Raw genomic sequence first — 25,091 nt, 5'->3', positions numbered from 1 at the left:
AGCACGCGACTTTAAGTTTACACGTAGTACAACTCGAGAAGTGTGGTTGAGAAACACTCCACACAACACAAAGTACGTAATTAAAGCAAGGAGCATATTTCTGTTGCACTTCAGTTCGGCAAGAGGTCGCAATTTACAACACTCAGGAGAGTTGTAAGCAAAATCTAGAGCGGGGGACGTATTCCACAATGCAAATCGTATAAATGTCCGGATCGTGAAACTGAAGCCTCATTAACGTCTCTATTTGGGCATAGTATAGGTAATTTGATTCGGATTAAGCCCAACAATATGTAAACTGATCTAAATTCATTTAAGTGTTTTCGATCTACCTTACAAAGGGATGTCCTCTTTGTAGAGGTCAATCTCGGGAAAGGAGACATTTACTATAACGGCCGCTCGAGGGTTTCATTTGACGACCGCCTTATCGTACAGTTCGCAACGACCCATTCATTTCCCGTTAGAAATTAGATTGAACTTTATAGTCCGCGTAAAAAGCTCTTGCACGTCACTCGTAACGAAGACTAATTGCCCCTACGATGCAAACAGAATATGACCTCTAGCCCCCCAATATTAGCGAGTTAATGAACACACTTAAAATATTGGTCAATGAGTCAAATGCTTCACTCTATCCCTAAAAGTTATTTCATTTGATGTAAGTAAATAAAAAATAACAGGGAAAAGGATCTCATAAATAATAGTTCCACTTTCAGTTGTTTGCTATGTGTTCTCGTTCTCATGGTTCAGGTTATAAAATATTTCGTGAAATGTTGTAAAAGCTTTATTTGACTTTATAATTTGTCTACGATAACCTGTTTGTTCTGCTTTCAATAAGGAAAAAAGAGAAAGGACCCAATTACTGGGTTAGGTAGAGCCCGGGTGAATTACGGAGACACAATGTGTGTCATCTTGATGGCCGAAAATAAGAGTGTTCTCTGCAATAAACATATGGCTGAGCTCTACGCTACGTATTCGTTATTTGCTATTTTTATATTGATAGAGTGACTTGTACTTTTTTCGTAATACAAAAAGGTGAATGAAAGTAAATAAATAAATTAGTTCCAATATTATTCCAATTTTCGCTTCTACAATAGTAAGGGAAAATACATTTTATATGTGAAAACGTAAGGACTTTCTTTAACTCCAGCACATAACCTCAGCGTTGAAACAAATCTAGCTACGTTTTATTTGTCAAACGTTTACGAACAGCCTTTACGATCCTAGAATCGGAATAACGACTGCCATTACGTACTAGCTTTAGTACACTGTATTCATATAAAATGTTTCTATGTCAAACACTGTTTGCGAATTATTGAGAAATGTGATTAAAAGCGTCTGATTGAATAATCCGTACGATTTATTACGTTTGTTCGGTAAAATGCCTCAATTATAAAAGCATATTTCATATAAAATACATAAGCCCCGACTTTAGGCACATTTAACCATCAGTTCTGAATGTCTGAGCGCTCGAATAAATCCGTCATTAAAAATTAGAGAGTCCGAGTCGGAAGCGACATGGTAACGAATTTATTACCTTCGATTTCAGACTGTTTTGGGTGAAATTCGGTAAATAGTGTTTTCCTATTTTGTAAGTTTCACGAGCTTTGGAGTATTAACATAAGTCCACCACACATTGTTCGTCATTGATTGCTATAGATTACAGGTTATGTTCTATCACGAAACGTTTGCGCTAACTAACACGAAAGCTTATCTCCGGTTACTGAACTAGTGTAAATGAACAGCTCGTTAAATCATTGTTAACATTCAAGTTGTGGAAGAAGGAGTGATGAAGTACCTACCCTATAATCTCATATCTATTGAATTTCCAGTGTTGGACGTAAACATTTACTCATTCTAGTAGCAAGAGGGGTTAAAATTCCATATTCAAGTTGCTGTAAAACTGAAAGTAAACTCTACCACGTTGTATTTTACCTATGCAAGTTCAACATTTAACAGTGGATTTGTTCAAACGAAATACGTTTACGTTGAAAATTCTGAGACTCCTTTATTTGACTTGTAAATTGCCGTGGCCCAACTTCTAACGAAGCTAACCCGCGCTGAAGGCAGTTCAAATTTAATATTGTACGAAGTCGATTGTTTACTTTACATTACTGGGTTACGTACGACAGAAGTCTGATATTATTTTATTGTAAGGAATACATAAATCACAATTAAAATAAAATCATATTACAACTCGCGTTGATTAAGAGATTATACTTGACTCGTGCAGATTAAAGCGTACCGCGCTTGCGGTTCTATATTGTTGTCTGGTAAAATGGTAATTTGCATGGAAATGTACTGTGTATAAATAATGTTTGGCTTACCCTCACATAAACTGGAATTAAAAACGTGTATGTGTACGAAATGTTTACTTTGGTTCAAAAATGTTTGCTACAATAGCGGGATTGTTCAGTGAAGTTTAATTTTCAGTCAATCAACCATCTGCGATGTAAATCAATGTGACGCTCCGCATACAGAGAGGGTTGATTTAATATGCTCTGTCCCACATTGAATGAGTTTAATCCCTTTCCCTGCCCAATCCCATCATCACATTTATCGATGGTCAGTATTAGGCACATAATATCATGAAAATAACACTATAGTACAAAATCAAAAAACAAAAATGAAGAATGACGAAATATTGAAAATTTCATTTCACTGAAAACTTAATTAATTCAAGCACTCGTGCTGTTGTTGGCATGCCCCTAGTTTGAAATTGGCAATTAGCGCGAATCAAAGAACAGAAATGGTTATTTTATAGAAGTTGTTCCTTTGAATTAATTTAATAAATTTTTGGATGGATAGAGAACGGTCTCACTGGAGTTAGTATTGAATTAGCAATTTGACTAACGAAGACGTAGCGTTGTCAATTAGTGGCGATATGTATGGCGGATCACAAACGCCTCTCTCCACCGGGAGGGAATGTCGATAATTTTAGTATAATATGGTAGTGAACAGACACATATAAATGAATGGTTTAATATTCATACAATCACAGGCATGTTAACAAAAATAGGCAGACATCACTCACTGACGCATTTTTATGGAATCGTTTGTTTGGAAATAAGCAGTAATTGCTAGTGCTGCTAATGTTGTCATTAACACAATGATATTGCATTTTCTTTTGCGCCTGTAAGTGCCTGTCGGTTTTTAGGGAATGGCAAAACAACGAAAGACTAGAATAGGAGCATTTTCTGTTAATTACTTTGTAACCACCATGTAAAAGCTTTATTTGTTTTACTAAAGAGTTTGTGCTTCAACAAAATTAGGATTATATGATAATAATGTGAAATCGTTCTACAATATGACGTTTTGAATCGTGTATTAACCTTAATCTTGTATTTTTCTTGAATTCTCCAATATCCTGAACAAAAGCTTTGATCGAAAATGTTAGACACAATAGAGTTGCATGAGAAATCGCAGCCGACGTTTCCATTTCAGTCTGTCCAGCCAAATAAAACTCTCTGTCAACATACAAGACACCCCAAGCTGTGGGAGGGACGGCACGCCCGATAACCACTGAAAGTGCAACCAATATTCTTGCTAGTTCCGTTCGCGTGCCGTACCACACTCACGGTTGGGGAAAACCGACCCTCAAGACACGGAACAAAAACTACTTTTGTCTTTTGAGCTTTGACACAAAAATTGTAGCCACTTTCCAATTTCCACTGCTTTATATGGAAAACTATTATGATTTCAGCTTGGTTTTTATAGTACTTGATACAATAAATTATTAACATGAATGTGCTCGCTTTTTAATATAATTGCAATTTATTAATTTGTATTGGAACTATGTTTTTGAAAGAAAATAACATATTTATTGCAAACGTTGAACAAGTTAATCATTCTGACTTAATCCAATAATTTAATTTAGTTTCACCATAGGTTTTACACTAAACAAAAACTCGTGTTCAATCACACCAATGGGTAAAAAGTAACAAATGCGATCTAAAGTGAAGCACGTGAATAAATACCAATTTACTCGCGTCTCAAAAACAACCAGATTATTAACGAGCGATATGATCAATGATAAATCCAATTGCTTATCTACTTCGTCTTGGGATGTCAATTGTGAAGGGTAGTAATCCCAATTCACGTCTAGTTGTCCGGTGGTGAAGCCCGCAGGGGGTTGTGAAGTGTGCAATATACGAGATGTTTTTTTCTATAGAAGCAGAAAGACAGGCAAGACTCGTAAGCCTTGCCTTAGCTAATATACTCGTATTATTCATTACGATGTTTTGGTTAATGTAATTTTAAATTAGAGATAATGTGAATCAATCACAGACTATAGCGTGGTGCCATCGTATGAAATGTTACTTTATTAAGAAGTGGCTTCGATATACCACTGCACACTTAATTAAGTTTTTAAGAACTTTCACCGGCCGAGACGTGTAACGAACACTTATCAACTTTCGAATAGCGCCGAAAACATTTTAGTGCAATTTCTCACGTATCAGTGTAAGATAGATCTGCTGGTATTGATTTCGGAAGGCCGCTTGATTCGTGGACGGTTATCTGATGCCGGTAAGTGAATGGCGGCCGCAGTAATTATCGTTGCACACACACACGGATCGGGCGACACGATTAGATCGATTTGAGTGCAACGGAGTCAACAAAGCCGTATGATTAGATTTGCGTGTTTCAATAACAAGCTCTACGAGCGTAGTGTGAAATTAAAAGATTATATCTATTTGTATCCAATAGTGTGCCTACTGTCTGTAAGTTTGTAACGGTGTTAGCTCAATATAATATAATTAAGGTCCGATTTGACCAAACTTTTATCCGAGAATAACTCCTGGTATAACTGGCACATTGACAGTTTCAGTATGGGAAATATGTCAAAACTGACGATTTATTCTGAGATTAATATTAACTTGTTTGGTCGAATCCACCCTAATAAATAAAATAAAAAATATACATCTAAGTATTTACCTAATATCTCTAGTAACATTATGAAGAAGTAATTTTGTAACCGCATTCAATTCTTTAAATGTATTCACTGTTACGTCTGAATATCAAGCATGGTGTAACTCGATACTCGATATATTCATGATTCGTAAGACCCCGGGGGATGTGCACTTGTATTTTCGTCACGAACCACAAACTACGCGCAGCGGAGCCGTGTGGCTTCATAAATCCCAACTAATCCCAACTAATATTATAAATGCGAAAGTAACTCTGTCTGTCTGTCTGTCTGTCTGTCTGTCTGTCTGTCTGTTACGCTTTCCCGCTTAAACCTCGCAACCGATTTTGATGAAATTTGGCATAGAGATAGTTTGAGTCCCGGGAAAGAACATAGGATAGTTTTTATCCCGGTTTTTGAAACAGGGACGCGCGCTATAAAGTTTTTCTGTGACAGACAAAATTCCACGCGGGCGAAGCCGCGGGCGGAAAGCTAGTTATGTTATAAAATTAAGGTGGGTCTCAAAAGTTTTGGTCACCGCAAAAGTTAAGGGTGTTTTCGTTTAACTTGCAACTGGACTGAACAAATAACACGAATTCGTAGAAAATACTATTTTTGTTGATATTAAATACCGAATACTAATCGATTCAAGGATGCAAGCGGAGCAGGACCGGTCTTTGTGGAAATCCTTGGGGGAGGCCGAGCTAGAGGACGTCCACTGCTGGACAAAGGTCCAGCAGTGGACGTCTTTCGGCTTAAACGAACGAACTAATCGATTCCACTAAATGCTTAACAAACCTACATACAATCATAATGAAACCTTAAAATATACGAGTGAAAATGAATAAGTTATAAAAATGTATGATTATTACGTACACAACCTTATAATTTAAAGAATGACTAAATTACTGAGTTTACGATTTACGATATAGATATTATCGAGAGCTGCTGCTGCTATTACCTGCGCTGAAACTAGCGTGGTTGATTACGTATTTTACAAAAAGTAAGAGCAATAATATGGCAAAGCGAATAACTCACGTAAAAGTTTTTATAATACTAGTAATAATACTAATATGATTTGTGGTATTTGGACAACAATAATTAAATTTTTAAAAAAATAAAACCGACTTCAAATGCTGAAACACAAAAAAAAAATTAAAAATATTGCGTATAAAAAAGTTCATCCCCAATTTTCCACCCTTGGGGGTGAAATATTTTCTTCAAATTCGCATGAAACCACCCTTTTGATAATACCTATTCAACAAAAAAATAATCGTTCAAATTGAGAACCTCCTCCTTTTTTGAAGTCGGTTGAAAACAAGCTAGTTTAGCGATTGTATTTGTCCTAAAACAAATTGTAGAGAACTAAGTAACTGGTAATGTTGTGTAAGTAAACTTCTAGTGTTACTATTTTATTTGATGTGCTTGAAAAAATCCTTGTAATTCGCCGAACAGTAAATATTAATGCCTCTCAGCGTTCAGTTAGTACATTTTACGAATAAACCACTGTACCGATTTAGATGAGGTACACAGTCTGAGACTTTTGGAAAATACAGGATAGTTCTTTTCTCTATTTTGTGGACACGTACGAACTACGATGTGTGTCTGAAATGCACGCTAGCCAGGGAGCGTAGTGTGAGTTTACGTCAAACGCATTCGATATCGACTAAAAAAGTAACATTGATGTATAACGGATTGTACAGCGCCCCTAGCAGAAACTTTGAAGAAGAAAATATCGAATGCCTTTGACGTAAACTCACACTTCGCCCCCAGATCGCATGAAAAGCTAGTATACCATTAAAAGTACTTACTATGGTGGGGGTGCGACATCACGATGGCTAACGGGCACTCGTCGTCATCCAGTATGTACTCCGAGTTGTCAGCAGTGTCCACCTGAGATAGAAAGGACATTATTAAAATTTCATTTATAAGACAAGACTATACAACTATGGGACTACAAGTTAGAAGACTAGGACAGGACATTGTGAAACTATAACACAAGTAACGTTTAAGTTAAAGAAAAAGTTTAAAAGAGTACTCGTTGGTCAGTCATAATTGTACCACCCTTTTACTTGATACTTTACTTTATAAAATACACCATATTTATAGATACAAAATACAATAATAGTCCAGTCATTTAAGCTTAAATTAGGTAAGAATCTCGGAATTAGAGATACCCAGCTGTAAGTCTGTAAATACTTGTATATTGACACCCTAAAAGTTGTCTCAAAACCTACATATGGTAGGGTGTAAGCAACTATTAAATTTTAAGGTCAAAGGTCACAAAAATCGGTTTTTTGCGCTTTTTTTAGAAATATCTCATTTCCTATGGGTTTTTTGCTATTTGTATTTATTATCAATATTGTAGAATACTAAATTCTCTACAAATTTTGTTTAAAAACTTTTTTTATACGGTGAACCGTTTTCGAGATAGAGGGCGGAGAGCGCGCGGTCACTGCATCACTTCAGGTCTACTTAAGCGGTTTAGATTTTTCATACAAAAGGATTTTCCCGCTAATTCCTGTGGGAATTTCGGGAATTCCTTGTTGTAACTAAGCTTTGAGTTTACTAAGGTACCTACATGCCAAATTTCAAGCGTCTAACTTCCGTTAAGCGTTTAGATTTTTCATACAAAAGGATTTTCCCGCTAATTCCTGTTCCCGTGGGAATTCCTAAGTATACTATAACCTGCCCAGGTGTATGAAGAATAATTGTACCAAGTTTCGTTAAAATCCGTCGAGTAGTTTTTGTTTCTATAAGGAACATACAGACGGACAGACAGACAGACAAAAATTTTACTGATTGCATTTTTGGCATCAGTATCGATCACTAATCACCCCCTGATAGTTATTTTGAAAATATATTTCATGTATAGAATTCTGTCCGTCTGTATGTTCCTTATAGAAACAAAAACTACTCGACGGATTTTAACGAAACTTGGTACAATTATTCTTCATACACCTGGGCAGGTTATAGTATACTTAGGAATTCCCACGGGAACAGGAATTAGCGGGAAAATCCTTTTGTATGAAAAATCTAAACGCTTAACGGAAGTTAGACGCTTGAAATTTGGCATGTAGGTACCTTAGTAAACTCAAAGCTTAGTTACAACAAGGAATTCCCGAAATTCCCACAGGAATTAGCGGGAAAATCCTTTTGTATGAAAAATCTAAACCGTTTAAGTAGACCTGTAGTGATGCAGTGACCGCGCGCTCTCCGCCATCTATCTCGAAAACGGTTCACCGTATAAAAAAAGTTTTTAAACAAAATTTGTAGAGAATTTAGTATTCTACAATATTGATAATAAATACAAATAGCAAAAAACCCACAGAAAAAGAGATATTTCTAAAAAAAGCGCAAAAAACCGATGTTTGTGACCGTTGACCTTGAAATTTAATAGTTGCTTACACCCTACCATATGTAGGTTTTGAGACAACTTTTAGGGTGTCAATATACACGTATTTACAGACTTACAGCTGGGTATCTCGAATTCCGAGGTGAACTTACTATAATGACTGGACTATAATTATACTAATTTATTTTGCAAAATTTTAAAATACACAGGCTATTTCTTATTACTTAAAAGTGAAGATCAATAAAATAATTGATTTTTATTTTAACATCATTTAGATATATTAGTGAACGATAAATGTTCTACGACTTAATCTAAATATATAAAAGGAGAAACTGACTGACTGACTGACAGATCAACGCACAGCCTAAACGGCTAAACGTAGGTACTTGAAATTTGGAAGGGACGTAGTTTAGGTACCGTAGAGGTGCACTAAGAAAGAAATTCCCGAAATTACCATGGGAACGGGAATTAGCGGAAAAATCCTTTTGTATGAAAAATCTAAACCGCTTAAGTTAGATGCTTGAAATTTGGTGTGCAGGTACCTTAGTAAATTTAAAGCTTAGGTACAACAGGATATCGTAAAATTCCCACGGGAACGGGAGTTACCGGGAAAAAACATATGTATGAAAAAATCTAAACTGCGTAAGATAGACGCTTGAAATTTGGCATGCAGGTACCTTAGTAAATTTAAAGCTTCGGTACAACAGGATATCGTAAAATTCCCACGGGAACGGGAGTTAGCGGGAAAAAACATATGTATGAAAAAATCTAAACTGCGTAAGATAGACGCTTGAAATTTGGCATGCAGGTACCTTAGTAAACTTAAAGCTTAGTTACAACAGGATATTACAAAATACCTACGGGAACGGGAGTTAGCGGGAAAAACATTTGTATGAAAAAAATCTAAACCGCTTAAGATAGATGAAGGGGGTAAAACGGGATCCACGCGTACGAAGTCGCCGGCGGCCGCTAACTATCTATATAATATCTATCTATATAAATAAAAATAAAAATGAATTGATGTTCGTTAGTCTGATTATAACTCGAGAACGACTGGGCCGATTGAGCTGTTTTTGGTTTTAAAATGTTTGTCGTAGTCCAGATCTAAACGATGAGTAAATACGCGCGCGATATTGTTTTTCTGTGACAGACAAAATTCCACGCGGGCGAAGCCGCGGGCGGAAAGCTAGTACCTACATAATTTACAAGCATTAATAGTTTTATTATAACTAATGAAGTGCAACAAATGGTGATAATAAGCTGTTTTACATTACATATTAGCACTTTCTTTTCTAATGAAATTGTGAGTTTGATTTATTATATCTTATAAATCTTATAATGTTATATTAAGGCCACGTTATGTGCACGCGGTGCTTAGTTTAGAGCTCTAGCAAAGCATATTTTAGAGGTTCCGAATTCACTGCTGAGATTACAATAACCTAATTTCTTTTGTTATATCTAATAATACCCGGAGACATTTTATAATATCCTTTGCAAGTCACTTAATTGCTTGAATTTATGTAAATGCGCACAGTATACTGCACGGTAGGAACGTTATGCCCCAAAAATAAAAACAGCTCGACCGAAGATGTAGGTATGTCTAATAAAAAATATTAATAACGTTCATTGCTGGATAATGCTTCCGCTCCTTATTTAATTACCAATCATAAATTTATTCAACTTGAGCATAGCTTCAACTCTGTGTTACTTTACAATTTACATTGATGTGATTGATCACAGGCTTCTAGTTTTAAGAGTCGTTTCAGTTGAGCTATCAATAAAGTCGTTTCTGTATTGACAAGACTATCTGTAACAGTTCCTCTTGCCAGCATAGCTTCTTAATAGAGAAGATATCTTCTCGACACTGCACAGGGCGACCTATGTCTCTCATACATTGACTTAGACGACTTCTGTCGCCTCATAGTATAGTGATGGATGGTATAGGTCGAGCAACGAGAGTTGAGGCCATCAACACAAGCAAATATTTGTATTTGTATACGCTGTCTGAGCTGACGTCTTGACGTCGAACTGACAAGTTCTTTCTGTCTTGCTTGCAGACATTTTGCAAGAGCGCGGTAGCTAATGTATTCAATATTTGAACTTGACTGTGTCGTTTGTGTTCTGTATTCAAATATTACATCAGTGTGAGTACGTGTTTGCCTCAAGTTTCGTTGAACAACCTATAACAACTGAGCCTGCACGATGCCACGGTAACAATATCATACAGTATTGTAACTTCATATAAACCGACAAAACGCGAGCTTTCCTTCAAATTTCAAATCTCGGGACGCGGTCGAGATGCAAAAGTCAGGGGTGTCGCGAATGTGCCGAACGGACGTCGATGGCCTAGTGTTGAACATGACTAAGGTGATTGAATTTGACTGATCGTCATTTACGGTTAAATTTGTCAAAAACTAGTCATTAACTGTCAAAAATGGTCATTTTCAGTTAGTTTGATTTGAAATGAAAATTATATTGTATAAAACCAGCTTTTGCCCACGACTTCGCCCGCCTGAAATTAAAGTAACAACAGGTCCATTAAGTAGGTACTCATTATGATTAGTAGATTCAAAATTATTTTAGTATTTATTTTAATAAAACTACTGATCACAAAACAACACGCATTTTTATCCTATTCCATTCAAACAAACAAAATACTTTTGTTTGTCTTAATAAAAAAAAAATATAATCACAAAACTAGATAGAAATTCTAAGTAGGCAGATGTAATTAGAATGGGTACTGTAGGTGAGCAGCCCTATCACATGTTGTCATACCGTGACGTACCGTGGGGCTGTTGACATTTATTTCAAAAATATGGCCGAGTTGGAATACTGTATAGATAGTATTACCGTGACGATGCAGCGTCGCCTACTAAAAGCCGCAGTCTTGTATGACACGTTGAGGCACAGTACGACCGGTGTACGACCTAGAGGCTGCTGTCGCCTCAACATTAGTTGAGCAAGCTATAACACAAGCGCACCTGCACGATGCAATAGTGCTGCGGGTCCTGGCGCGACAGCCCGTACTTGTCCAGCATCTCGCGCACCACGGCCGCCGCCGAGTCGCCCACGGAGAGTAGTAGTGTCTTGTACACGTCGGGACATAGCAACGACCCGTGTGTCTCACACGCCGACCTAGAGGCTCCTGTCGCCTCAACATCAGTTGAGCGAGCTATACACAAGCGCACCTGCACGATGCAGTAGTGCTGCGGGTCCTGGCGCGACAGCCCGTACTTGTCCAGCATCTCGCGCACCACGGCCGCCGCCGAGTCGCCCACGGAGAGCAGCAGTGTCTTGTACGGTACGTCAGGGCATAGGGATGATCCGTAGATCTTCAGGGTGCCGCCTGCAACAATAAAATATAGATTTCATTAAGTGATAATATCACTATTATCACTGGTTTGAGTTGCGAGTCTCTCGGTACTCAGCCTAGTTTCACAAAATGCACTGGGCCTAGTGGCACGCAAGAAATAGGTCACATAAGAGAGTTAGCCATGCACTTCTGCATGTTAATCTCTCGATAGATGGACAATTTGACCAAACTATTGAGTTATAAAACCAATTAGTGACTATTGACCTTAAAATTAGTATATTTGAAGTCGGTAAATAATATATTAGTATAATCGTAATATTAGTCAGTTGAGCTGACGAAAAAGTGACGTCTTAGCTTGTCTTTGCCACAAGAAAAATCTATGGGAGAGGCGTGTTTTGACAGTTCATTTTTTTTTTTTTTTTTTTTTATTGGAAAACACAACAGATTACATCATTTGGTTAGATTAATACTTAATTTACAATGGTGTTAAGCAAGATAGTAATCCTATAACGTGTTTCCACGGCATGCTAGTAATGAGAAGCAGACTTATAGGGTTAGTAAAAATTACTTATACTATTGATATTAATAATTAAATTAGGGTAAAAATAATAAAATTAGGGTCTAGGGATATTCTTGAGGACATAGTTCAACAACTCATCCGTCCGTTACACATTGGATCGTGCACCTAAATACCTGGCGGCTATTGACTAGTGTGTGAACTAGCCTATCGTTGTGTATTATGCCTCATTTAACCGCAAGTGTAGTGCGAGTGAGCTCACCGGTGTCGGGCCCACCGTCCTTGCTGCGGAACTGCTGCAGCTTGCGCTCGAGCTTCTGCTGGCGGCGCCGGCGCATCACCGCCTCCGGGTTGCTGATGCTGCGCGTGAATGACGTCTCCGGCAATTCTGCGGCCAAATACGAACGGGGACTTAGACTAGGCGCAGTCCACCGATTTTTAGTTGGCCGATAGTTGTGCCCGATTTAAATTGCATGAAGAATCGGAAAAATCGAATCGGTGTAATGTGCGCAATTCCATACATGCGCATACTGATCAACTGCCCGACTAAACTATCGGCCGACGAAAAATCAATGGTCGGCTTAACCACGAGTTTACGAACGTAGGAACGTCATCGCTATTGAGTGTATTAAAAATCTATGAAAATTTTAGTTTCTGAAAGTAACCGCTAGGAGCGCTGTCTGTATCAACTGTCATACATTTCATGACATTTTTTTACGCAGTCGCTAGCTAGCGAGCACATACCTAATTAATGTAAAATCATGATAAGCACACTGATATTAAGTGTTACGTCTACGGAGGCGTCGTTTCATAGACGTATATTCCGCCATTATAAACTTAGTGTACGCCTGCTTGCAGCTTACATACAAAACTATGAAACGCTGTCGTATTTTCATTAAGAACAAAGTTGTTCACTTTGTTCAGCGTTTTTGTGGCTAACGACATTTCTTTTCTGACTTGCATGACGTATTTGACCATGGTAGTGAATAATTGAAATAACTTCGTGATATAAGCAAAACAACTCTTTGATAAAAATATGTGTCAATTTACAGAAATGCTTGTCTGATTCTTTCACAATAAATAACTCTACATAATTTCAGAGGCCATTAAACTCATTATTTATTGCTTCGGAACACAAAAAGTGAAGGCGCGGGCATGTTTGTGTACGTACCTAATGAAATATCAATCAATCAAATCCAAATCAGATTACACTTTATTTACCTGTATAAAGCTTTTCGGCTACTGGTCGAGTTTCGTCGTTTGTGTCGGATTTTAATCTCGATAATTTTTCTTTCTTCTTTAGTTCCTTCTTCTCTCGTTTGGACAATTTCCGTTTGAAATTTTGGTCACCTTTTTCGTTGACCCCTGAGAGTGGAACCTGAGAAAAACAACAATAAATAAGATGAAATTTAAATTAATAACGAAAGTTTTTGTTAGTAGGTAAATATAAAATGCCCTTCGATAAGTTACAAACTATGTTGGGACCGACAAAATAATGGAGATTAATTCTTCTCGTCTCATGAGGTCCGAGGCGGCGTCGTAGTAAGTACGTCTGGGCTAGGCTGTATGTGTTGGGGCTTGTACTAAATCGTTGTGTGGCTCGAGCAAATAGTCGATGCCTTAGTGACGAGGAATCGAAGGGAATACTACAGGGATCCATTTTGGGACCCTATCCTATACGAGCGGTTTCCACTGCTTAAGGTATCGTACTAGACTTTACTAGAGAGTACCTCAGGGGTATATTTTGAGACTACTCCTGGGTACCTATCTCATTGATGCTAAGGCACTTGAATAGGATCACGGTCATCAGTATGCCGGTTGAGTTGCACGAGAAGTGACTTCTCTGGCTGCTCGAGGCATCATGGTAGGCACTTTAGGGAGTGCCACAAGAGTCCATATTGGGGATTATACTTTATGTTGCTGTGTTCTTACCGCATTGTTGCAATGGCACTTAGGAAACGCGGTGCTCACTATACCAGTTGAGCTGCAAGAAGAGCGGCTTCTCTTACCGCTCAGAAACATCGTCGTGGGCATCGTAAGGAGTACCTCAGGGGTCTACTTTGGGCCTATACTGTATGTTTCTAGATGCATACCTCATTGTTGCTAAGGCACTTGAGTAGGAACCGTCCTTCGCGGTCCTCAGTATGCCAGTTGAGCTGCACGAGCAGCGTCTTCTCTTGCCGCTCAGAAACATCGTCGTGGGCATCGTAAGAAGTATCTCAGGGGTCTATTTTGGGACCAATAGGCATCGTAAGAAGTACCTCAGGGGTCTATTTTGGGACCTATACTGTATGTTTTTAGATGCATACCTCATTGTTGCTAAGGCACTTGAGAAGGAACCGTCCTTCGCGGTCCTCAGTATGCCAGTTGAGCTGCACGAGCAGCGTCTTCTCTTGCCGCTCAGAAACATCGTCGTGGGCATCGTAAGAAGTATCTCAGGGGTCTATTTTGGGACCTATAGGCATCGTAAGAAGTACCTTAGGGGTCTACTTTGGGCCTATACTGTATGTTTTTAGATGCATACCTCATTGTTGCTAAGGCACTTGAGTAGGAAGCGTCCCTCGCGTTCCTAAGTATGCCAGTTGAGCTGCACGAGCAGCGGCTTCTCTTGCCGCTCCGAAATATCGTCGTGGGCATCGTAAGGAGTGCCTCAGGGGTCTATTTTGGGACCTATACTGTATGTTTCTAGATGCATACCTCATTGTTGCTAAGGCACTTGCGTAGGAACCGTCCTTCGCGGTCCTCAGTATGCCAGTTGAGCTGCACGAGCAGCGGCTTCTCTTGCCGCTCAGAAACATCGTCGTAGGCATCGTAAGAAGTACCTCAGGGGTCTATTTTGGGACCTATAGGCATCGTAAGAAGTACCTCAGGGGTCTATTTTGGGACCTATACTGTATGTTTTTAGATGCATACCTCATTGTTGCTAAGGCACTTGAGAAGGAACCGTCCTTCGCGGTCCTCAGTATGCCAGTTGAGCTGCACGAGCAGCGTCTTCTCTTGCCGCTCAGAAACATCGTCGTGGGCATCGTAAGAAGTATCTCAGGGGTCTATTTTGGGACCAATAGGCATCGTAAGAAGTACCTCAGGGGTCTATTTTGGGACCTATACTGTATGTTTTTAGATGCATACCTCATTGTTGCTAAGGCACTTGAGAAGGAACCGTCCTTCGCGGTCCTCAGTATGCCAGTTGAGCTGCACGAGCAGCGTCTTCTCTTGCCGCTCAGAAACATCGTCGTGGGCATCGTAAGAAGTATCTCAGGGGTCTATTTTGGGACCAATAGGCATCGTAAGAAGTACCTCAGGGGTCTATTTTGGGACCTATACTGTATGTTTTTAGATGCATACCTCATTGTTGCTAAGGCACTTGAGAAGGAACCGTCCTTCGCGGTCCTCAGTATGCCAGTTGAGCTGCACGAGCAGCGGCTTCTCTTGTCGCTCAGAAACATCGTCGTGGGCATTGTAAGGAGTGCCTCAGGGTCAGGGGTCTATTTTGGGACCAATACTGTATGTTTTAGATGCATACCTCATTGTTGCTAAGGCACTTGAGTAGGAATCGTCCCTCACGGTCCTCAGTATGCCAGTTGAGCTGCACGAGCACCGTCTTCTCTTGCCGCTCAGAAACATCGTCGTGGGCATCGTAAGAAGTATCTCAGGGGTCTATTTTGGGACCTATAGGCATCGTAAGAAGTACCTTAGGGGTCTACTTTGGGCCTATACTGTATGTTTTAGATGCATACCTCATTGTTGCTAAGGCACTTGAGTAGGAAGCGTCCCTCGCGTTCCTAAGTATGCCAGTTGAGCTGCACGAGCAGCGGCTTCTCTTGCCGCTCCGAAATATCGTCGTGGGCATCGTAAGGAGTGCCTCAGGGGTCTATTTTGGGACCTATACTGTATGTTTCTAGATGCATACCTCATTGTTGCTAAGGCACTTGCGTAGGAACCGTCCTTCGTGGTCCTCAGTATGCCAGTTGAGCTGCACGAGCAGCGGCTTCTCTTGCCGCTCAGAAACATCGTCGTAGGCATCGTAAGAAGTACCTCAGGGGTCTATTTTGGGACCTATAGGCATCGTAAGAAGTACCTCAGGGGTCTATTTTGGGACCTATACTGTAATGTTTTAGATGCATACCTCATTGTTGCTAAGGCACTTGAGTAGGAACCGTCCTTCGCGGTCCTCAGTATGCCAGTTGAGCTGCACGAGAAGCGGCTTCTCGTGAGGCTCGAGGCGGCGCTCGTCGTCGGGCCCGTGCGTCTCCCACAGAGAGTACGAGCCGAGAGACAGCATACGCATGTCTGGACGGAACTTTTCGATCAGCGTCTCTGTGTACAACATCAATTAAAATATTAAAAATAATACTAAATTACTTAATTAATAAAATTAGACCAATTGTCCGTTAATTAAACAATCACACGGAGATAAAGATAATGTAGGTCACTGAACCACCACTTAATTAATATTATCTATCATAAACATTCATAATGTTTTACCTAGTTGCATACTGAACTCGATAACCCATTGACATCGAGATACTAATGTCGAGAGTCAAAGTTTGTAAGAAATTATCAACTATCTAGGCTAATATGCGTGTACTCAATTCCTGGTGATAATTTTCGTCGTATACTTAACTGTATCCGTCCGTTTATGATGCAAGTTAAGAACAAGGTAATGACTTCTAATTACCAAGAAACCACACAGGCCGCGGGGTTAGGAAACAAATAACATACTGAATGACCAGCGGACATTTGAAAGTGCTACGTGCATAATTTTATTATGTACGTGCATAATTATTAATTTCCTTATAATTAATCATATCAGACTGTTGACATAATGTAAAGAAAAACTGAACAAGTTACAAGTCCGTACAGCGATGATGATTATATTTAGAAACAGCATTAAGCTTTGGGTTTGATGAAGAAATATACTATTACACGTTTCAGCTACCTAAGTAATTTTGGGCTTCACTCCGAAATTAACAACGACTATTTAGTTTCATGATTACGAATTATTACGCTATTTTACCTATGACATCGCTAACTGTGGCATCGGACGCGACACGGATGCATTTGGTGGCTATCTTCTGTCCGGAATCCTGAAAGTAGAAGCGCATGACCCCATGGAACTCCAAGTTCTGAAACAAAATAGTTCAAACATTATAAACTTACGCACGAAAGTTCATATAACTAGTAGAATAGAATATTATTTTATTTGACCATAGTAACAAGAAAGACACACATCCAGAGAGATGATGAACATTTCTCATGCAAAGAACTGCTAATGCGCCTTTAGCCAATAAAGCTCCGCTCAGCAAACCTTGAGACAGCCAGAGAGTCATGTCTCAAAACTGATTTTCAGTGGGAGCTAGTAGTAAAATAGTTTTTATTTAATGGTTAAGTATCGCTATCTTATAATGGTTGCATTATGCGCTACATTTACAATAAATAGTTCTATGATGATTCACAAATGATATTAAAATTTATGAATCATCGGATGTGGTTTAGTTTTGCAAATGTTCTATTTTAGCCCAACTCAATGCTAAAATAAGAACAAGATATCACACAAAAGGTTCAACAAAACAGGTAGACACAAAACGCTTATCATTTAGATAAGGAAATGCTAACAAAGGTTTATCTATGCTAAAATGTTTATACAGCGCTTTGCGTGACTCAAAACTTTCTTGAAAGGGAAATGTAATGTAAATCTGTTATTTTCAGTGGCCTTATCCCTCGCAATATTGTATCATGCCAATGAGCCAATCAAGAATACAATAACGTAGCGCGTATGAAATACAGATTTATAGATTCGTTAAAGAGATTTACGGTCTGCGCGGCGATATTTAAAAAGAAAATAACTTAGTGTTAGATTTTAATTATATTGCAAACATTAAACAAGATCCAAGGAAAGTTAGTTTCCCGTACGGCTAGCGCCAAGCGACGTTTAGTATGTACGTTAATTGCGTGTATCGAACGCATTTCCTGCGGACACTTGCTATTGACAGCTTATTATATCGGATGCATTTATCGGCAGAACATTATATGCTTGTACTGAAAGCATATGTAATATCTAATTATATGCAGATCGATCATCACAATTAAGTGAAAATGATAATAAATAAAAGATATGAAACGTTGAATACGCGTCTAATTAATTACGATTTTAGATAAATGAATAATCTTAGCTGGTATTGGTCATGTGCAATATTATATTTGATTGACACGCAAATAACTATTAATATTAATTAGATATTTTTCTTACAATTCTATCTTGAGTAATAGTATAATATTTAAAAAATAATAGAATCAAATGACGCTAGCTGAAACGTAGATAAATAACTTGAAATTCGGACATTCTGTAGCTCAGTGGTTAAACCAGAGCATTCGGAAAGTCGTCGGTTCCTATTCCACCTGAGAATGGTTGAAATGAATTTGAGAAAACTAATTACAACTATCTCTATGATACAAAAAATCCGATCTTCGGTATATGATTTTCTACTATAACATCCAACGGGTTTTACTCTCTACTTCCGTTGAAGCTCAGCTATGTACTCGCAAGACTATTGTGTGTCATTAGTCAACACATTACACAATGACCGTGAGATAACATGTTCCATTGACTAGCTCATCATCGTGAGTGTATATTGGTATATTATCAAGTTTATCACTAACTGTGATCCAATCACAATTCAAAGAGATTCATGAATAACAAATTCAATTCATAATTTATGTAGAGATTTAAACAGGTGTATTTTAAAAACCTTGTTTTATATTTCTTTATCTACGTCAATTACACGATCAGAAAATAGATTGTGAGATTGTAACGATAGCGAAATTGTTATCTTATTTCAGTTGCATTATCTGCAATGAATTTGTGATATTTCGACTGGGCTACAAATGGTAGACATTCTTTTATCTATGTACACTTTCAAAAGTTTAAATTAATTGTAACTGTGGAAACTTTGCTGATTTCTGTCCTATTTTTTGTGTGATTATTTGTCTGTATATCAAAATTGTTTGTTTCCCTAATATAAATAAATAAATAAAACTGTGGAACTGTTTTATAATTTATGTGACTTTTTCTACCAATAATTTTAGGCGCGTACTAAAATAACCGAATATTGGCTGTGACAAAGTAAATGACACGCAAGAGGCGCTGCCAGCCGAAGCTGGTGAGGCAATAGAACAAACTAGTAAATGTCGTTACCTCGTTCGGTTCGCTGAGTTCGAACAGATCGAGCCGGTTGGCGTTCCACTGCTGGATCATGTTTCGGAGCGCCTCGCGGTCCAGCATGCGCTTGTCGGCCGCGTCCATCGTGTCACCTCATCCAGTCCTCCTGGAAACAAATAAACAAAACTATTAGCAACTAGCGGTCATCCGCGACTTCGTACGAATGAATCCCGTTTTACTTCCTAGGGGTTGAATTTTACAAAATCCCGTCTTAGTGAGCACTGAGCACCTACGACTTCTAGCACTTGTAGTTTCTGAGATTTCGTGAGGAGTGAGTGAGTCAGTCAATCCTTTCGCGTTTATTGATATAGATGAAATTAACACTGGGTATAAAATAACAAAAAGAACACCATAAGGCCTTTGGCGTGTATCGACATTGCGAGGAATGCGAGGATGCTCGATATTTAAGTAAAAAGTGGAGAAGAACACGCGTCTCCACACCGCAATTTCGATACTACCTTTAGGTCCTGAAAAGTACATATTTAGATTTTGAAAATAGAGGAAACTTTTCAGATGCAGCATAATATCGAAATTTTCGATACAAAAGCATCACATACATATTTGTTCTAATTACAATGAAAGTCGTTGTTCATAAAAATTAAATACTTATTGCAAGATTAAGGGCATGCTCAATTTTATAACCCTTTTGATTACACAAATGAATCCGCCTACGCGACCCTTGCTTAGCCCGTAGTATGCCCTTCAATTCAGTTTTTCTTAGGACATGAGCAACAATAATTTATAACTTGTTTAATATTGTTATGTTCAAATGACCAATCACAAACATCCTAATTTTATTCGTCGTATCGTGTGAATCAGTGAATCCACTATAGCTAACTATAGTGTACCTCAGCTTCAGTCAATATAATAACCATTTATTATAGCTGTTTAACCTTGATATATCGTGTGGTATTGTAGAACTAGTTTAATTCCATTATAATGCTATAGGTAGATCCCGACCCACTTTTGATTCAGCCTGCGAAAATGGTACGAGAACATTACTTATTCAATTAATCGAGGTCAGGCGAAGCGAGCTTTGAAAAGGTCGAAGATATTATTACATTTTACATTATTCTTTAAAGTGTTTACTTATTTATATGATTGACTAGCTTTCCGCCCGCGGCTTCGCCCGCGTGGAATTTTGTCTGTCACAGAAAAACAATGTCGCGCGCGTATTTGCTCACCGTTTAGACCTACCCTGGACTACGACAAACATTTTAAAGCCAAAATCAGCTCAATCGGCCCAGCCGTTCTCGAGTTTTAATCAGACTAACGAACATCAATTCATTTTTAGGGTTCCGTAGCCAAAATGGCAAAAACGGAACCCTTATAGTTTCGTCATGTCCGTCTGTCCGTCTGTCCGTCTGTCACAGCCGATTTACTCGGAAACTATAAGTACTACAGTGATGAAATTTGATGGGAATATGTGTTGTATGAACCGCTACAAAATTATGACACTAAATAGTAAAAAAAAGAATTGGGGGTGGGGCCCCCCATACATGTAACTGAGGGATGAAAATTTTTTTTTCGATGTACATACCCGTGTGGGGTATCAATGGAAAGGTCTTTTAAAATGATATAAAGTTTTCTAAAAAACATTTTTCTTAAAGTGAACGGTTTTTGAGATATCAGCTCTCAAAGTCGTAAAAAGTATGTCCCCCCCCCTCTATTTTTATAACTACGGGGTATAAAATTCTAAAAAAAATAGAGGTGATGCATGCTAATTAACTCTTTCAACGATTTTTGGTTTGATCAAAGTATCTCTTATAGTTTTTGAGATAGGTTGATTTAACTGTAATTTTGGTTAAGTTATTGTGCTTACACTGAAAACGATGGCTGAACCTTATAAGATAGATCAAAAAATATACTACAGTATTGTACACCTTTTAAAATCCGCGATGATATAAAATCTTTATAATGTAGGTACTTTTTACGAGAAATATTAGCTTATTCAAGCAATACGCCATTAATCCTTATCCAGTAATGTACCTTAAATACATTGTGCATTTGATAAAGTTTAATATTACAAATGTGATTGTTGAGTAATAATAGGTTAAACATATCCATCGAACCAATATTTTTAAAACGCGTTAATCCTATAGATTATTATTACATCGATTCAAGAAGATCGGTCGCTCGCTGCGCTGCAGCGCGTGAGTTGCGGGGCGTGGTCTCGCGCGGGAGCGGGGATAAGATAGCTAACCGCGTCGACCCGAACGGGCAGACACGTGAGGGCAGACGTCGTTGTCACTTGTGCGCGCTAAGAGAATTTCATCGTTCCCATTTACTTCTTTCGCAAGTCGAATTTGGCGTTGAGACTTTTTAATATTGAATTGTACCTATTATAAAAAATAAGTAAGTAGGTATACTGGTTTAATAGGTGCTATTAAACCGGTCACGTACTAATAAATCCCCCAATAATATAAATTCCTTTGTTTTTGGTGCAAATTTTAGTGTTTCGTAGCAGGTTTTTAAAATTTCTAAAGCTTATTGTATATCATCTAACAATGGATACTTTAGATAATACGTTTTCCTACATTCTGAATTATAATAACTATATCGAAGATGATGTGGTTCGCGCATTTCATGAAAAGTTACTTCGGTGCACATCATTTAGACCGCGTGAGCTAGAATTATTTCAACACCCTGAACTGATTGAACCTGTACCTAAAAATGAGACGCACCTTCAAGTAATTTATGACGGTGACGTGGGATTAGTGGGGCACTGGAGTTGTATTTATTACATTAATGGAATACTGCGTGTGTACGATAGTCTTGTTGGTGTTCTAGGAAAATCGCAAAAAATATATGTAAAAGCCTTGTTTCCGTATCTATCGGAGTCATGTATTCAGTTTCCAAGTGTTCAGCGACAACCGAATACTATTGATTGTGGTTTGTTTGCCATTGCTTTTGCCACCTCTTTAGCTCGGAATATTTATAAATACATATATAAAATTAATATTCATACATAAAAGTACAAGGCAAAATATCGGGAGAGTTTAGTCTCCATTCACCAGGTGTATAAATTGACATAATAGGTTTATTATATTTGCTGCTACGGAACCCTTTGTGCGCGAGCCCGACTCGCACTTGGCCGGTTTTATTTATATAGATTACAGAATCATCAAATAATTTTAGATTAATCTTCATTAACATAATTAAAAGTGTTGCAACAAAGTTATTAAATCACGATTTTTTATACCCATTTGCAACATTTTGTTAAATGTCAACTGCACATCTCAGTCATGACATGATATATCCAGTGAATGACACATCATTTAGTATTAGGCCAATCTATTTGATCTGAAGCAATAGAGCTAAAGAGCACAATTGTTTCTTATTGGATGTAATTTCCAAAGCATAGTCATTCATGGTGTTCAAGTATTTTCTAAATGAAAAATGCAAGTTTATTAATAACTAGCTTTCCGCCCGCGGCTTCGCCCGCGTGGAATTTTGTCTGTCACAGAAAAACTTTATCGCGCGCGTCCCTGTTTCAAAAACCGGGATAAAAACTATCCTATGTTCTTTCCCGGGACTCAAACTATCTCTATGCCAAATTTCATCAAAATCGGTAGCGAGGTTTAAGCGGGAAAGCGTAACAGACAGACAGACAGACAGACAGACAGACAGACAGACAGACAGACAGACAGACAGAGTTACTTTCGCATTTATAATATTAGTTGGGATGACTAAATGCTATGACGCAGACCAGCCCATACATTGGTATCGGTATCTGCAGTATAATTTAGATAACGTTTAGATAGTGCGGTAAATAATTTGTTATCATTTTAACTACTCGGTTCGAGTGTGGAATAAGTAAATAAATAATAATAAATGACGTCTACGTTTTGTACCCTAAAAGGGCCTACATGTATATTTAACTGCCAGGTGATCGAATGTCAGTGCGATCGGGTTTCATTGATATCTATCGGCTTAATTAAATTAATGTGTTACAAACAAGTGTATTCAAATGACGGTGGTATGAAAATAAAATATATTTTGTTTGTTATGTTTTAGCTCAATTTGAATATCCTTAGCTTTACCTACTTTCCTTCGTTTTCATTGCATCCGTAAAGCAAGTACTTGGAGATACCACCGCCTTTACAAAACAACGGAGAGGTGAAACATCGTGAAACTGTTGAATCAAACAACGGCTATAGCAACCGTTTGTAGATGCTAATCAAAGAAGGAGGTCACGCAGCTTGAGGTATTATCAGATACTTTCAATTACGGACCAAACTGACTGGGATTTAATTACCGCGATCGGTTTTAATTAAATATTTGGCACGGTTCGTGAGAGCAAATAAAATGTGCCATCGAGTCTTAGTTAAACTGTTGTTACCGACTGTTCTGGCACTTTTTATTATAGAATTAATCGACTTTAACTAAGAAATTAGCAATTTATTTCTAGGATGTAAACAGGTGTACGATGCAGATTAATGTACAAAATGTACATGTATTGACTACATTCAACATTAGCGTTCCCGATTTTTTTTCCATGTATTTCGTCATGAGCTCCGTAATATACAATAAATAACATTAATAATTTTTCTACATATTATTAACATTGTCAATTTTATAAAATATCGAAAGTGGGCGTTTCTGGCATACATCATGCGCCGGCGCACCTACGCGTGCACGCGTCCGTATTTATAACGTAAACATATGGCCCGCGCCACGGCACTGAAACAACCCAAACACCAACGCCCGTTAATTCCTCACTTTTTAATGTTTCCTGTAAACATCGGCGAATTTATGGTCAACTAATCGATTGCACTAAATATAACCCGTCATCAATAATTCAAGCAAACCTATGCTACTCCACTTATCTGATCGATATTTAAACCAGTTAACCTGCTTGTTGTGAATATGATAAACGTGCCGACATGATAAGAAACTAATAAAATACTACTGCAGTAAATACATAGCAAAGTGCAAACATTAAGCAAACGTAATCAATATTGTACTGAACCGCACAAACATTTCGAACAATTTCTCTCATGCAAGCTTACTAAGCTTTATTTAGGACGGCATAATATGGTATCATTCCTCAACATCGACGCACTCGGCGCTCTGCATTCCATGCATGCTCTCTGGTACCTACCTAGTACAGCGTACGTTTCGCGTTACTGAGAAACGTGTTCCTATTTCAATTTTCATCCGAAACCAGTTTATTAGTGTTAGCCGTCGGAAACCGAAACAGCCGTCAGCGTTGTTATGGTTGGGCTCGCTTCCGCTATGCGAGTAGCTGCTGCGACTCATGAGCCACATACAGCCTTGGCCAAAAGTATTGAGCACCCATGATATTTATTAATTTTGAAGGAATTATACATGTGTCGGAATCAAAACAGTTTTTAACAGTTTTATATTGTTTATTAACAACAAAAAATTAATACTTTGTTGGACCACCCTTTGCTTTAATTACTGCAGAAGTTATTTTTGGTAAAGATTGTACTAATTTATTACAATCGTCACATGTTAAAGCGTTCCACTCTTCCCGCAAGCGACGTTTTAGGTCTTCTTTTGTTTTTATTCAATGGCGCCGGACCTTGCCCTTCAATAGACCCCACAAATGCTCGATGGGGTTCAGGTCTGGTGACTGGGCAGACCATTCAAGCAGCTCGATGTTATTGTCACTAAACCAAGCCATCGTTTGTGACAAGGTGCGTTATCCTGCTGGAATTTGACGCTTTCCATGTTGGTGTCACCAAAAAGTGTTGTAAACTAGGGCAGAAGTGCGGATTCAAGAACGTTTTTGTACTTTGTAGAGTCCATGCGTCCTTCACA

General features: G+C 38.3%; 1 protein-coding gene across 8 annotated transcripts in view; it reads right to left on the bottom strand.

Moving 5' to 3' along the window:
- The window catches only part of cno (adherens junction formation factor afadin), a 90,600-nt gene that overhangs the window by 49,271 nt on the left and 16,238 nt on the right, over positions 1-25,091 (bottom strand). For 7 of the 8 annotated variants that reach the window (XM_028313110.1, XM_028313106.1, XM_028313108.1 and 4 more), the window contains exons 3-9: positions 19,281-19,410; positions 17,103-17,211; positions 16,212-16,402; positions 13,307-13,463; positions 12,348-12,473; positions 11,444-11,601; positions 6,712-6,793 (exon numbers count right to left, since the gene is read on the bottom strand). In XM_028313110.1, coding sequence (XP_028168911.1) covers positions 6,712-6,793; positions 11,444-11,601; positions 12,348-12,473; positions 13,307-13,463; positions 16,212-16,402; positions 17,103-17,211; positions 19,281-19,388 — 931 coding nt within the window. In that variant the 5' untranslated portion in view covers positions 19,389-19,410. The other variant, XM_028313113.1, reaches the window with a different exon arrangement.

Source organism: Ostrinia furnacalis, unplaced genomic scaffold, assembly GCF_004193835.3.
Source record: "Ostrinia furnacalis isolate ACB-3 unplaced genomic scaffold, ASM419383v2 OfSCF4153, whole genome shotgun sequence".
Lineage (NCBI taxonomy): Eukaryota > Metazoa > Arthropoda > Insecta > Lepidoptera > Crambidae > Ostrinia > Ostrinia furnacalis.
This window is presented reverse-complemented; position numbering and strand designations above follow the sequence as displayed.